This window comes from Nerophis lumbriciformis, linkage group LG27, assembly GCF_033978685.3.
Source record: "Nerophis lumbriciformis linkage group LG27, RoL_Nlum_v2.1, whole genome shotgun sequence".
NCBI classification, from domain to species: domain Eukaryota; kingdom Metazoa; phylum Chordata; class Actinopteri; order Syngnathiformes; family Syngnathidae; genus Nerophis; species Nerophis lumbriciformis.
In genome coordinates, this window is record NC_084574.2 from 8782501 (window position 1) to 8799713 (window position 17213).

The 17213-nt window shown below is 32.8% G+C and overlaps 1 protein-coding gene across 3 annotated transcripts in view; it reads right to left on the reverse strand.

Annotated features, from left to right (window-relative positions):
- inpp4b (inositol polyphosphate-4-phosphatase type II B) overlaps positions 1–17213 on the reverse strand; it is a 621310-nt gene that overhangs the window by 459668 nt on the left and 144429 nt on the right. For all 3 annotated transcript variants that reach the window (XM_061922950.1, XM_061922949.2, XM_061922951.2), the window contains exon 2: positions 3910–3951. In XM_061922950.1, coding sequence (XP_061778934.1) covers positions 3910–3951 — 42 coding nt within the window. The remainder of the gene's footprint in view (positions 1–3909; positions 3952–17213) is intronic.

A 17213-nucleotide genomic window follows, 5' to 3' on the forward strand; every position in this document is an offset into this window, starting at 1 on the left:
TGGCAGCCTCGGAGAAAGTTGTACATGTAAACAAACTACAGTGAGTTCAAGGATCGCTGAAATTAGTAAGACAAAACGCCAAATACTCTCCTCAGTGAAGCATGTGTAACATAAACAGTGGGATTTCTAAGAATTAGGAAGCTTTGGGTCATGTTTGTTCTACAGAAACCACATAAAAACAACAAAGATATTTTTTCATCTTTTTCCATTTCCATAGGCTTTATTTATTTTCTATTTCGCACATTTTGACCATTTTGTTGTGTCATTTTTATGTCTGTTGTTATTTACTTTATTCCTACATTCTTTGGCCTGTAAGGAACATGCAGGACGGGCTGGTGCAGATAGGCTGACAACTGCGGGCCATCTTCCCCGCCCGGCTGCACTTAAAGACCCGTCACTGCGATGAGACTCGGCCTCTCCTGACTGGGGACACGACACTCCGGGTGACACGGCAAGGTCGGGGCCATTACGACACGAGCTGGGCAGGGGGGAAGGGGGAAAAAGGCGAGGGCGACGGAGGGAAACGAGGAGGGGGTCCCGTTGAGGGTACGAGTACAGCTGGAGGAAGGGAGGAGGGATTTTCTTGTAACACGAGAAAAGAGTCCGAGCGACACGAGACTCTTGATATTCAACATGTCAGCTATGACAGAGAATTTACATTCAAATGGTTTTCACCATTGGAGTGTAAACCTTGGACATACAGAATTATCTGATAGTATGTGCTGTAGAAAAATACTGTTCATATTTTGCATGTTTCTGCATGAATCACTCTTTGGTTTGGTCCTTCAAAAATCCACAGTTTTTGTGTTTTGGTCACTGACTTTTTTGCAGTTTTCACTTAAAAGAAACACATAAATGTGATTTTTTTTTTTTTTTTTTTTCACCAAAACCATCATTTAAAAAATAAAAGTAATGGAGAAAAAAAAAAATCACCTTTTTTATTTTTTACACAAAGTACATTTTGTTTCGTACATGGGACATTTTGACAATTTATTAACTTTAATGGTGTCATTTCCATCCGCTGTTTTTGTGTTTCTCGCATTATGGTTGTCATGTAACACAAAACCAGACTTTTTATCAGTTCGCACTTAAAAAAAAAGCCATCCATCCATCCATTTTCTATCGTTTGCTTGTCCCTCTCGGGGTCGCGGGGGACGGCGGAAAGGGACTGGAGCCTATCCCAGCTGTACATGGCAAGGCCAACATAGACAGACGACCGTTCACACTCACGTTCCTTTAATATGCTTTTTTTTAACGCCAAAATGATTATAATTTTAAAAAGTAATAAAAAAATCAACATTAAAATAGGCTTCTTTCTTATAAGTTTTACTTGGATCTCTAAACTGAAGAGCACCAGAGGAACACATTTTGCTCCACTCAAGCAGCACTCCATGCTGTTTTGCTCTTTATTTAGGCCAGGGGTCGGCAACCCAAGAAGTCGAAAGAGCCATATTGGACCAAAAATACAACAACAAAAATTCTGTCTGGAGCCGCAAAAAATTAAAAACCTTATATAAGTGTTATAATGAAGGAAACACATGATGTAAGGGTCTATATTAGCTATAATAGCCTACTATCAAAATTACTTTAAAAGTCATATACACACCATTGGAGTGTAAACCTTGCACATACAGAATTATCTGATAGTATGTGCTGTAGAAAAATACTGTTCATATTTGCGTTAGGGCCGCAACTAACGATTAATTTGATAATCGATTAATCTGTCAATTATTACTTCGATTAATCGATTAATAATCGGATAAAAGAGACAAACTACATTTCTATCCTTTCCAGTACTTTATTGGAAAAAAACAGCATACTGGCACCATACTTATTTTGATTATTGTTTCTCAGCTGTTTGTACATGTTGCAGTTTATAAATAAAGGTTTATTAAAAAAAAAAAAAAATTAAATTTAAAAATTTAAAAAATTGCCTCTGCGCATGCACATAGCATAGATCCAACGAATCGATGACTAAATTAATCGCCAAGTATTTTTATAACAAATTTTAATCGATTAGTTGTTGCAGCCCTAATTTACATGTTTATGCATGAATCACGCTTTGGTTTGGTCCTTCAAAAATCCACAGTTTTTGTGTTTTGGTCACTGACTTTTTTGCAGTTTTCACTTAAAAGTGATTATTATTATTATTATTATTTTATTTTATTTTTTTACACCAAAACCTTTTTTATTTTTTACAAAAGTGCATTTTGTTTTGTACATGGGACATTGACAGTTTATTAACTTTAATGGTGTCATTTCCATAGGCATACAAAAAAAATCCGCTGTTTTTGCGTTTCTCGCATTATCACCAAAAATGATTCCCGGGCGCGGCCACCACTGCTGCTCACTGCTCCCCTCACCTCCCAGGGGGTGATCAAGGGCGATGGGTCAAATGCAGAGAATCATTTCGCCACACCTAGTGTGTGTGACAATCATGGGTACTTTTAACTTTAATTATGGTTGTCATGTAACACAAAACCAGACTTTTTAGCAGTTCGCACTTTAAAAAAAAAGCCATCCATCCATAATTTTCTACCGTTAGCTCATTTTGCGGTGTGTGTGTGTGTGTGTTATGGACAGCAAAGCCCTGTCTGTCTGTTATTTCACTTTACCTTTTTCTGTGTTGATTGAGCTGTGTTGAAGCAGCAAAAAAGGACATTATGTTAAATGATGAGTTTCTGTCTCTGATAGTTGATATAATAATGTAACTGCATCATTAAGCCTACATGAACTCCATGGTGTTCAGGGATGAATAGTCTCTCCTATTGCTATTGTACTATTTTTTTCAGCTATAGTTACATGAATCATTAGTAATGCAGCAGCCTAGTTTTGAATGGCAGGGTCCCTGCTATCACATGTTGATAAAAATATAACATTTACATAATAAATCAACTACATGCTTCCCAAATGCTGTAATAAATTAAGCATGATGAGTTGACTTGAAACTGTTTAATGTTGCACTTTTTATATGTAGAAGAAATGTTTTGTCATTTTATTTAATCTGAGCAACAACTTGAGGCAGTTTAATGTGGATTAACGTGGGCAAAATTATTATAGTGTTCCCAATGTTAAAAGGATAAAGCCATTGTTTACAAATTTGGTAAATAAATAACCAAAAAATGTATATTTTGTTGTTTTCTTACTGTACCGAAAATGAACCGAACCGTGACCTCTAAACCGAGGTACGTACCGAACCGACATTTTTGTGTACCGTTACACCCCAAAGCATAGGGTATTTTTCTTTGAGAAATGCAAAATCCTCCCAGAACGCGATGACAACAAACGCTCGCTTGCCCACCGCCACAAGCCTCGCATAGTTAATGAGCCCGATGTGACGTCAGGTGACTACGACCTCAAGGTCCCCTTTAAGGTTTTTTCTGACCAACCACAGAATACTTGCCTTTGTACACCACGCACACACAGTGACTGTACCCCACTGACTAGATAGAAGCATCTGTTGGAATATTTACAGTAGTTGTTTTTTTTACAAACAATTGTTTCATAAAATAAATGTCGCCAAAATGCGAGCATTATTCCCGCAGCTTTGTGCGATTCTTTGTTTTGCTTAGGGAAAAGTGCATTTGAAAGTCTACAAATAGAACTCCCAGCATCTTGGCGCAATGAAAAATGAATGAGGGCTATCTCCAAGCGCACACACAGAAGAAGAAGAAGAAGAAGAAAAAAAAAAAAGGAAAGATCCAAGACATCCTCTCATCATTGAGTCAACACTTGTCTCTGGGCCTTTCTTTGTGTTTGGCTTATGCACTTTAATTATCCGGACCAGATAAAGTTTGTTGAACATCATTTAACGCATCGCGACAAAGCAAAAGGTCAAAGCGGGAGTGTGTGTGTATGAGGGGAGTGTGTTGAATAGGAAGAACAACGAGTGGGGCTGGTAGAACTTACCAAGGCAGAAATCCACACGAGGCATCTTGGGTAAGCAAACACCTGAGAAGGAAAGAACGAAATTACTTTAAGTTAAAGTTAAAGTACCAATGATTGTCACACACACACACACACGAGGTGTGGCGAAATTATTCTCTGCATTTGACCCATCACCCTTGATCACCCCCTGGGAGGTGAGGGGAGCAGTGAGCAGCAGCCGTGGCCGTGCCCGGTAATCATTTTTGGTGATTTGATCCCCAATTCCAACCCATTTTTATAGTCTTTGGTCAAATATAGACCATTATTCATATTTGCATTGTTTCTTATGATTACATTACATTTACATTGTTTCTTACATTGTTTATTATCATACAAACCACTCAAATATGGACCATTATTGATATTTAAATGTATTTTTTATGATTACATTACATTGTTTCTTACATTGTTTATTATACAAACCCATCCATCCATCCATTTTCTACCGCTTATCCCTTTGGGGGTCACGGGGGGTGCTGGAGCCTATCTCAGCTGCATTCAGGCGGAAGGCGAGGTACACCCTGGACAAGTCGCCGCCTCATCACAGTATTATTCAAACCTTGACTAAAATATGGACCATTATTCATATTTGCATTGTTTCTTATGATTACATTTACATTGTTTCTTACATTGTTTATTATCATACAAACCACTAAAATATAGACCATTATTCATATTTGCATTGTTTCTTATGATTACATTTACATTGTTTCTTACATTGTTTATCATCATACAAACCTTGACTAAAATATGGACCATTATTCATATTTACATTGTTTCTTATGATTACATTTACATTGTTTCTTATACAAACCTTGACTAAAATATGGACCATTTTTTATATTTACTTTGTTTCTTATGATTATATTACGTTGTTTCTTACATTGTTTATTATAGAAACCTTCACTGAAATATGGACCATTATTCATATTTACATTGTTTCTTATGATTATATTACATTTACATTGTTTCCTACATTGTTTATCATACAAACCACTAAAATATGGACTATTATTCATATTACATTTTTTTTGTTATGATTACATTACATTGTTTCTTATATTGTTTATTATACAAACCTTCACTACAATATGGACCATTATTCATATTTACATTGTTTCTTATGATTACATTTACATTGTTTCTTATACAAACCTTGACTAAAATATGGACCATTTTTTATATTTACATTGTTTCTTATGATTATATTACGTTGTTTCTTACATTGTTTATTATAGAAACCTTCACTGAAATATGGACCATTATTCATATTTACATTGTTTCTTATGATTATATTACATTTACATTGTTTCCTACATTGTTTATCATACAAACCACTAAAATATGGACTATTATTCATATTACATTTTTTTTGTTATGATTACATTACATTGTTTCTTATATTGTTTATTATACAAACCTTCACTACAATATGGACCATTATTCATATTTACATTGTTTCTCATGATTATATTTATATTGTTTCTTATATTGTTTCTTATACAAACCTTGACTAAAATATGGATCGTTATTCATATCTACATTGTTTCTTATGATTACATTTACATTGTTTCTTATCATACAAACCTTGACTAAAATATGGACAATTTTTCATATTTAAATTGTTTCTTATGATTACATTACATTGTTTCTTACATTGTTTATTATACAAACCTTCACTATGATATGGACCATTATTCATATTTACTTGTTTCTTACATTGTTTCTTATACAAACCTTCACTAAAATATGGACCATTATTCATATGTACATTGTTTCTTACGATTACATTACATTGTTTCTTACATTGTTTATTATACAAACCTTCACTAAGATAGGGACCATTATTCATATTTACATTGTTTCTTATGATTACATTACATTTACATTGTTTCTTATACAAACCTTGACTAAAATATGGACCATTATTCATATTTACATTGTTTCTTTTGATTACATTACATTTACATTGTTTCTTATACAAACCTTGACTAAAATATGGACCATTATTCATATTTCCATTGTTTCTTATGATTACATTTACTTGTTTCTTACATTGTTTCTTATACAAACCTTGACTAAAATATGCACCATTGTTCATATTTGCATTGTTTCTTATGATTACATTACGTTGTTTCTTACATTGTTTATTATACAAACCTTCACTAAGATAATTTGCTTTGTTTCTTATTACATTTACATTGTTTCTTATACAAACCTTGACTAAAATATGAACCATTATTCATATTTACATTGTTTCTTATGATTACATTACATTGTTTATTATACAAACCTTCACTAAGATATGGACCATTATTCATATTTACATTATTCTTATGATTACATTACATTGTTTATCATACAAACTGTCACGTAGTGTTGGTGACGAACCCCAAGATGCAGAGAAGGCAGGATTGGTGCAGGAAAACATAATTTAATGTCCGGAATAAATGTAAAACACAAAGCAGGAACTAGGAATAGCCAAACTGAAAACAGGAACCAGCAAACAGAAAAACTGGAAACAGCTAACGGCTAACTGGATATAGCTAACAGGAAAACAAGAAGCTAGGAGACTGCACACTACAAATAGCTATCAGGAACAGCTTACCGCTATGACAACAGCGACAAGGACAAGTAGTAACGACAGGTAGTAGCACGACAGGTAGTAGTAGCACGACAGGTAGTAGTAGCACGACAATGACATCTACAATACTCCAGCAAAGACTGGATGGCAAGGCAGGTTTAAATAGAAGCTGGCTGATTGACACCAGGTGTGGCCAGGTGTGGCCAGGTGTGTGCCAATCAGCCGCAGCTGAGGGGAAACAGCGCTCAGGGAGACAAGCAGGAAACAACCAAAATAAAAGCGCTGACAGGAAATAAAGACAAACACAGAGGAAAAACTAAAACATAATCAAACTATCAGGGACTAGCCTGACACAAACCTTCACTAAAATATGGACCATTTTTCATATTTGCATTGTTTTTTATGATTACATTACGTTGTTTTTTTACATTGTTTCTTAATATACAAAACTTCACAAAAATCTGGACCATTATTCATATTTACATTGTTTCTTATGATTACATTTACATTGTTTCTTATACAAACCTGGACTAAAATATGGACAATTATTCATATTTACATTGTTTCTTATGATTACATTTACATTTACATTGTTTCTTATACAAGCCATATTTGCATTGGACCATTATTCATATTTACATGGTTTCTTATGATTACATTTACATTTACAGTGTTTCTTATACAAGCCTTGACTAAAATGTGGACCATTTTTCATATTTGCATTGTTTCTTATGATTACATTACATTTACATTGTTTTTTTACATTGTTTATTATCTTACAAACTACTAAAATATGGACCATTATTCATATTTACATTTTTTCTTATGATTACATCACGTTGTTCTTGCATTGTTTGTTATTATACAAACTGTCACTAAGATATGGACCATTATTCATATTTACATTGTTTCTTATGATTACATTTACATTTACATTGTTTCTTATACAAACCTTTACTAAAATATGGACCATTATTCATATTTACATTGTTTCTTATGATTACATTACATTGTTTCTTACATTGTTTATTATTCAAGCCTTGACTAAAATATGGACCATTTTTCATATTTGCATTGTTTCTTATGATTACAGTACATTTACATAGTTTTTTACATTGTTTATTATCTTACAAACCACTGAAATGTGGACCATTATTCATATTTACATTGTTTCTTATGATTACATTTAAATTTACATTGTTTCTTATGATTACATTACGTTGTTTCTTACATTGTTTCTTATTATACAAAACTTCACAAAAATATGGACCATTATTCATATTTACATTGTTTCTTATGATTACATTACATTGTTTCTTATACAAACCTTGACTAAAATGTGGACCATTTTTCATATTTGCATTGTTTCTTATGATTACATTACATTTACATAGTTTTTTACATTGTTTATTATCTTACAAACCACTAAAATATGGACCATTATTCATATTTACATTGTTTCTTATTATTACATTAACATTGTTTCTTACATTGTTTTTTTTATAATCCAACCTTGACTAAAATATGGACCATTATTCATATTTACATTGTTTCTTATGATTACATTTACATTGTTTCTTATACAAACCTGGACTAAAATATGGACCATTATTCATATTTACATTGTTTCTTATGATTACATTTACATTTACAGTGTTTCTTATACAAGCCTTGACTAAAATGTGGACCATTTTTCATATTTATATTGTTTCTTATGATTACATTACATTTACATTGTTTTTTTTACATTGTTTATTATCTTACAAACCACTAAAATATGGACCATTATTCATATTTACATTTTTTCTTATGATTACATCACGTTGTTCTTGCATTGTTTGTTATTATACAAACTGTCAATAAGATATGGACCATTATTCATATTTACATTGTTTCTTATGATTACATTTACATTTATATTGTTTCTTATACAAACCTTGACTAAAATATGGACCATTATTCATATTTACATTGTTTCTTATGATTACATTACATTGTTTCTTACATTGTTTCTTATTCAAACCTTGACTAAAATGTGGACCATTTTTCATATTTACATTGTTTCTTATGATTACATTACATTGTTTCTTACATTGTTTCTTATTCAAACCTTGACTAAAATGTGGACCATTTTTCATATTTACATTGTTTCTTATGATTACAGTACATTTACATAGTTTTTTTACATTGTTTATTATCTTACAAACCACTAAAATATGGACCATTATTCATATTTAAATTTTTTCTTATGATTACATCACGTTGTTTCTTACATTGTTTATTATTATACAAACCTTCACTAAGATATGGACCATTATTCATATTTACATTGTTTCTTATGATTACATTACATTGTTTCTTATTCAAACTTTGACTAAATGTGGACCATTTTTCATATTTACATTGTTTCTTATAATTACATTACATTGTTTTTTTACATTGTTTATTATCTTACAAACCACTAAAATATGGACCATTATTCATATTTACATTTTTTGTTATGACTACATTACGTTGTTTCTTACATTGTTTATTATTATACAAACCTTCACTAAGATATGGACCATTATTCATATTTACATTGTTTCTTATACAAACCTTGACTAAAATATGGACCATTATTCATATTTGCATTGTTTCTTATGATTACATTACGTTATTTCTTACATTTTTTATTATACAAACCTTCACTAAGATGATTTGCATTGTATGTTGTGATTACATTTACATCGTTTCTTATACAAACCTTCACTAAAATATGGACCATTATTCATATTTGCATTGTTTCTTATGATTACATTACGTTATTTCTTACATTTTTTATTATACAAACCTTCACTAAGATGATTTGCATTGTATGTTGTGATTACATTTACATCGTTTCTTATACAAACCTTCACTAAAATATGGACCATTATTCATATTTGCATTGTTTCTTATGATTACATTACATTGTTTCTTATTCAAACCTTGACTAAAATATGGACCATTATTCATATTTGCATTGTTTCTTATACAAACCTTAACTAAAATATGGACCATTATTCATATTTGCATTGTTTCTTATGATTACATTACATTGTTTATTATTCAAACCTTGACTAAAATATGGACCATTATTCATATTTGCATTGTTTCTTATGATTACATTACATTGTTTCTTATTCAAACCTTGACTAAAATATGGACCATTATTCATATTTGCATTGTTTCTTATGATTACATTACATTGTTTCTTATTCAAACCTTGACTAAAATGTGGTCCATTATTCATATTTACATTGTTTCTTATGATTACATTACATTTACATAGTTTTTTACATTGTTTATTATCTTACAAACCACTAAAATATAGACCATTATTCTATTTACATTGTTTCTTATGATTACATTACATTTACATTGTTTCTTATACAAACCTTGACTAAAATATGGACCATTATTCATATTTACATTGTTTCTTATGATTACATTACATTGTTTCTTATTCAAACCTTGACTAAAATATGGACCATTATTCATATTTGCATTGTTTCTTATGATTACATTACATTGTTTCTTATTCAAACCTTGACTAAAATGTGGTCCATTATTCATATTTACATTGTTTCTTATGATTACATTACATTTACATAGTTTTTTACATTGTTTATTATCTTACAAACCACTAAAATATAGACCATTATTCTATTTACATTGTTTCTTATGATTACATTACATTTACATTGTTTCTTATACAAACCTTGACTAAAATATGGACCATTATTCATATTTACATTGTTTCTTATGATTACATTACATTGCTTCTTATTCAAACCTTGACTAAAATGTGGACCATTTTTCATATTTACATTGTTTCTTATGATTACATTACATTGTTTTTTTTACATTGTTTATTATCTTACAAACCACTAAAATATGGACCATTATTCATATTTACATTGTTTCTTATGATTACATTACATTGTTTCTTACATTGTTTCTTATTCAAACCTAGACTAAAATATGGACCATTATTCATATTTACATTGTTTCTTATGATTACATTACATTGTTTCTTATTCAAACCTTGACTAAAATGTGCACCATTTTTCATATTTACATTGTTTCTTATGATTACATTACGTTGTTTCTTACATTGTTTCTTATTATACAAACCTTCACTAAGATATGGACCATTATTCATATTTACATTGTTTCTTATGATTACATTACGTTGTTTCTTACATTGTTTCTTATTATACAAACCTTCACTAAGATATGGACCATTATTCATATTTACATTGTTTCTTATGATTACATTTAAATGTATATTGTTTCTTATACAAACCTAGACTAAAATATGGACCATTATTCATATTTACATTGTTTCTTATGATTACATTACATTGTTTCTTACATTGTTTCTTATTCAAACCTAGACTAAAATATGGACCATTATTCATATTTACATTGTTTCTTATGATTACATTACATTGTTTCTTATTCAAACCTTGACTAAAATGTGCACCATTTTTCATATTTACATTGTTTCTTATGATTACATTACGTTGTTTCTTACATTGTTTCTTATTATACAAACCTTCACTAAGATATGGACCATTATTCATATTTACATTGTTTCTTATGATTACATTACGTTGTTTCTTACATTGTTTCTTATTATACAAACCTTCACTAAGATATGGACCATTATTCATATTTACATTGTTTCTTATGATTACATTTAAATGTATATTGTTTCTTATACAAACCTAGACTAAAATATGGACCATTATTCATATTTACATTGTTTCTTATGATTACATTACATTGTTTCTTATTCAAACCTTGACTAAAATATGGACCATTATTCATATTTACATTGTTTCTTATGAATACATTACATTGTTTCTTATTCAAACCTTGACTAAAATATGGACCATTTTTCATATTTACATTGTTTCTTATGATTACATTTACATTGCTTCTTATACAAACCTTAACTAAAATATGGACCATTATTCATATTTACATTGTTTCTTATGATTACATTACGTTGTTTCTTATTCAAACCTTGACTAAAATATGGACCATTATTCATATTTACATTGTTTCTTATGAATACATTACATTGTTTCTTATTCAAACCTTGACTAAAATATGGACCATTTTTCATATTTACATTGTTTCTTATGATTACATTTACATTGCTTCTTATACAAACCTTAACTAAAATATGGACCATTTTTCATATTTACATTGTTTCTTATGATTACATTACATTGTTTCTTATTCAAACCTTGACTAAAATGTGGACCATTTTTCATATTTGCATTGTTTCTTATGATTACAGTACATTTACATAGTTTTTTTACATTGTTTATTATCTTACAAACCACTGAAATATGGACCATTATTCATATTTACATTGTTTCTTATGATTACATTACATTGTTTCTTACATTGTTTCTTATTATACAAACCTTCACTAAAATATGGACCATTATTCATATTTGCATTGTTTCTTATGATTACATTACATTGTTTCTTATTCAAACCTTGACTAAAATATGGACCATTATTCATATTTACATTGTTTCTTATGAATACATTACATTGTTTCTTATTCAAACCTTGACTAAAATATGGACCATTTTTCATATTTACATTGTTTCTTATGATTACATTTACATTGCTTCTTATACAAACCTTAACTAAAATATGGACCATTATTCATATTTACATTGTTTCTTATGATTACATTACGTTGTTTCTTACATTGTTTATTATACAAACCTTCACTAAGATAATTTGCATTGTATGTTCTGATTACATTTACATTGTTTCTTACATTGTTTCTTATACAAACCTTCACTAAAATATGGACCATTATTCATATTTACATTGTTTCTTATGATTACATTATATTTACATTGTTTCTTATTATACAAACCTTCACTAAAATATGGACCATTATTCATATTTGCATGGTTTCTTATGATTACATTATGTTATTTCTTACATTGTTTATTATACAAACCTTCACTAAGATGATTTGCATTGTATGTTGTGATTACATTTACATTGTTTCTTACATTGTTTCTTATACAAACCGTCACTAAAATACGGACCATTATTCATATTTACATTGTTTCTTATGATTACATTACATTGTTTCTTATGCAAACCTTGACTAAAATGTGGACCATTTTTCATATTTGCATTGTTTCTTATGATTACATTACATTTACATTGTTTCTTACATTGTTTATTATCTTACAAACCACTAAAATATGGACCATTATTCATATTTACATTGTTTCTTATGATTACATTACATTGTTTCTTACATTGTTTTTTTATAGTCCAACCTTTACAAAAATATGGACCATTATTCATATTTACATTGTTTCTTATGGAGAAATGTGCTTCACTCTACAAACTCTGATTCACCAACCCTGTTCACGAACCAATTAGGTTTGCAAGTCGAGGTTCCACAGTACATGACAGGAATGCATGACATGAAAGTTATTCCGAGCCAGCGTGTCATTAAGGCGGGCGAGCCAACGTAGTCCACAGCACGCTTGTATTTGTGCACGAGAACCAGGAGCGACAACGCCACAAATGATGGATGCAACAACTCATTGCAGATTATGCAAAAACACGCCGCAATCTTTGTGAGTGTCAGTGTCGGACTTCCGAGTTATCTATTGTCCTTCAGGGCGCACGTTGAGATGATGGCTGGAGGAGTGACTCCCTCATCTGTCTCATTCATCACCTTCACTCTCTCACAACACAGGAGAGGAAACATCTGCGAGACGCTGCAACATGAAAATGTGACAATGAGGGAGGATCGTTGGACACGAGCGGCCTCACCCAGCAAGGCTCATCAACTCCACTAATGGCCCGTGCAGACTCACATTGTGTACGATCGTTCTATGTAATGATATTTTTCATAAAGACTGCACGGATTTTTACCTGCCCAGGTAGACTTTAGTTTACAACTTAGAAGGAGTGAAATGGACATTACACTTATTGCTTGTAAGAGCCACAAACATACTTTCATCTCATCGCTCAGAACTCTACAAGGCTGAACAACAACTGAGCCAGAACTGACAAAAGTCTGCAATTTGGCTGCAACTTCCCAACCTCCTCGGTGTAACCAATTAATCATCAATCAATCAATCAATGTTTATTTATATAGTCCTAAATCACAAGTGTCTCAAAGGGCTGCACAAGCCACAACGACATCCTCGGTACAGAGCCCACATAAGGGCAAGGAAAAACTCACAACACCAATGGGACGTCGATGTGAATGACTATGAGAAACCTTGGAGAGGACCGCATATGTGGGTGACCCTTCCACCCCCCTCTAGGGGGGACCGGAAGCAATGGACGTCGAGTGGGTCTGACATAAGATTGTCAAAAGTCCAGTCCATAGTAGATCTAACATAATAGTGAGAGTCCAGTCCATAGTGGATCTAACATAGTATTGTGAGAGTCCAGTCCATAGTGGATCTAAGATAATAGTGTTAGAGTCCAGTCCATAGTGGATCTAACATAATAGTGTGAGAGTCCAGTCCATGGTAGATCTAACATAATAGTGAGAGTGCAGTTCTTAGTGGATCTAACATAATAGTGTGAGAGTCCAGTCCATAGTGGGTCTAACATAATAGTGTGAGAGTCCAGTCCATAGTGGATCTAACATAATAGTGAGAGTCCAGTCCATAGTGGATCTAACATAATAGTGAGAGTCCAGTCCATAGTGGATCTAACATAATAGTGTGAGAGTCCAGTACATAGTGGATCTAACATAATAGTGTGAGAGTCCAGTCCATAGTGGATCTAACATAATAGTGAGAGTCCAGTCCATAGTGGATCTAACATAATAGTGAGAGTCCAGTCCATAGTGGATCTAACATAATAGTGAGAGTCCAGTCCATAGTGGATCTAACATAATAGTGTGAGAGTCCAGTCCATAGTGGATCTAACATAATAGTGTGAGAGTCCAGTCCATAGTGGATCTAACATAATAGTGTGAGAGTCCAGTCCATAGTGGATCTAACATAATAGTGTGAGAGTCCAGTCCATAGTGGATCTAACATAATAGTGTGAGAGTCCAGTCCATAGTGGATCTAACATAATAGTGAGAGTCCAGTCCATAGTGGATCTAACATAATAGTGTGAGAGTACAGTCCATGGTAGATCTAACATAATAGTGAGAGTGCAGTTCATAGTGGATCTAACATAATAGTGTGAGAGTCCAGTCCATAGTGGATCTAACATAATAGTGTGAGAGTCCAGTCCATAGTGGATCTAACATAATAGTGTGAGAGTCCAGTCCATAGTGGATCTAACATAATAGTGAGAGTCCAGTCCATAGTGGATCTAACATAATAGTGTGAAAGTCCAGTCCATAGTGGATCTAACATAATAGTGAGAGTCCAATTCATAGCGGATCTAACATAATAGTGAGAGTCCAGTCCATAGTGGATCTAACATAATAGTGTGAGAGTCCAGTCCATAGTGGATCTAACATAATAGTGTGAGAGTCCAGTCCATAGTGGATCTAACATAATAGTTAGAGTCCAGTCCATAGTGGATCTAACATAATAGTGTGAGAGTCCAGTCCATAGTGGGTCTAACATAATAGTGTGAGAGTCCAGTCCATAGTGGATCTAACATAATAGTGTGAGTCCAATTCATAGTGGTTCTAACATAATAGTGAGAGTCCAGTCCATAGTGGATCTAACATAATAGTGAGAGTCCAGTCCATAGCGGATCTAACATAATAGTGTGAGAGTCCAGTCCATAGTGGATCTAACATCATAGTGAAAGTTCAGTCCATAGTGGATCTAACATAATAGTGTGAGACTCCAGTCCATAGTGGGTCTAACATAATAGTGTGAGAGTCCAGTCCATAGTGGGTCTAACATAATAGTGTGAGAGTCCAGTCCATAGTGGCTCTAACATAATAGTGTGAGAGTCCAGTCCATAGTGGATCTAACATAATAGTGAGAGTCCAGTCAAAAGTGGATCTAACATAATAGTGTGAGAGTCCAGTCCATAGTGGATCTAACATAATAGTGTGAGAGTCCAGTCCATAGTGGATGTAACATAATAGTGAGAGTCCAGTCCATAGTGGATCTAACATAATAGTGTGAGAGTCCAGTCCATAGTGGATCTAACATAATAGTGTGAGAGTCCAGTCCATAGTGGATCTAACATAATAGTGTGAGAGTCCAGTCCATAGTGGATCTAACATAATAGTGTGAGAGTCCAATCCATATGAGATCTAACATAATAGTGAGAGTCCAGTCCATAGTGGATCTAACATAATAGTGAAAGTCCAGTCCATAGTGGATCTAACATAATAGTGTAAGAGTCGAGTCAATAGTGGATCTAACATAATAGTGAGAGTCCAGTCCATAGTGGATCTAACATAATAATGTGAGAGTCCAGTCCATAGTGGCTCTAACATAATAGTGTGAGAGTCCAGTCCATAGTGGATCTAACATAATAGTGTGAGAGTCCAGTCCATAGTGGATCTAACATAATAGTGTGAGAGTCCAGTCCATAGTGGATCTAACATAATAGTGAGGGTCCAGTCCATAGTGGATCTAACATAACAGTGTGAGAGTCCAGTCCATAGTGGATCTAACATAATAGTGTGAGAGTCCAGTCCATAGTGGGTCTAACATAATAGTGTGAGAGTCCAGTCCATAGTGGATCTAACATAATAGTGAGAGTCCAGTCCATAGTGGATCTAACATAATAGTGAGAGTCCAGTCCATAGTGGATCCAACATAATAGTGTGAGAGTCCAGTACATAGTGGATCTAACATAATAGTGTGAGAGTCCAGTCCATAGTGGATCTAACATAATAGTGAGAGTCCAGTCCATAGTGGATCTAACATAATAGTGAGAGTCCAGTCCATAGTGGATCTAACATAATAGTGAGAGTCCAGTCCATAGTGGATCAAACATAATAGTGTGAGAGTCCAGTCCATAGTGGATCTAACATAATAGTGTGAGAGTCCAGTCCATTGTGGATCTAACATAATAGTGTGAGAGTCCAGTCCATAGTGGATCTAACATAATAGTGTGAGAGTCCAGTCCATAGTGGATCTAACATAATAGTGAGAGTCCAGTCCATAGTGGATCTAACATAATAGTGAGAGTCCAGTCCATAGTGGATCTAACATAATAGTGTGAGAGTCTAGTCCATAGTGGATCTAACATAATAGTGTGAGAGTCCAGTCCATTGTGGATCTAACATAATAGTGTGAGAGTCCAGTCCATAGTGGATCTAACATAATAGTGAGAGTCCAGTCCATAGTGGATCTAACATAATAGTGTGAGAGTCCAGTCCATAGTGGATCTAACGTAATAGTGAGAGTCCAGTCCATAGTGGATCTAACATAATATTGTGAGAGTCCAGTCCATAGTGGATCTAACATAATAATGTGAGAGTCCAGTCCATAGTGGATCTAACATAATAGTGTGAGAGTCCAGTCCATGGTAGATCTAACATAATAGTAATAGTCCAGTCCATAGTGGATCAAACATAATAGTGTGAGAGTCCAGTCAATAGTGGATCTAACATAATAGTGAGAGTCCAGTCCATAGTGGATCTAACATAATAGTGTGAGAGTCCAGTCAATAGTGGATCTAACATAATAGTGAGAGTCCAGTCCATAGTGGATCTAACATAATAATG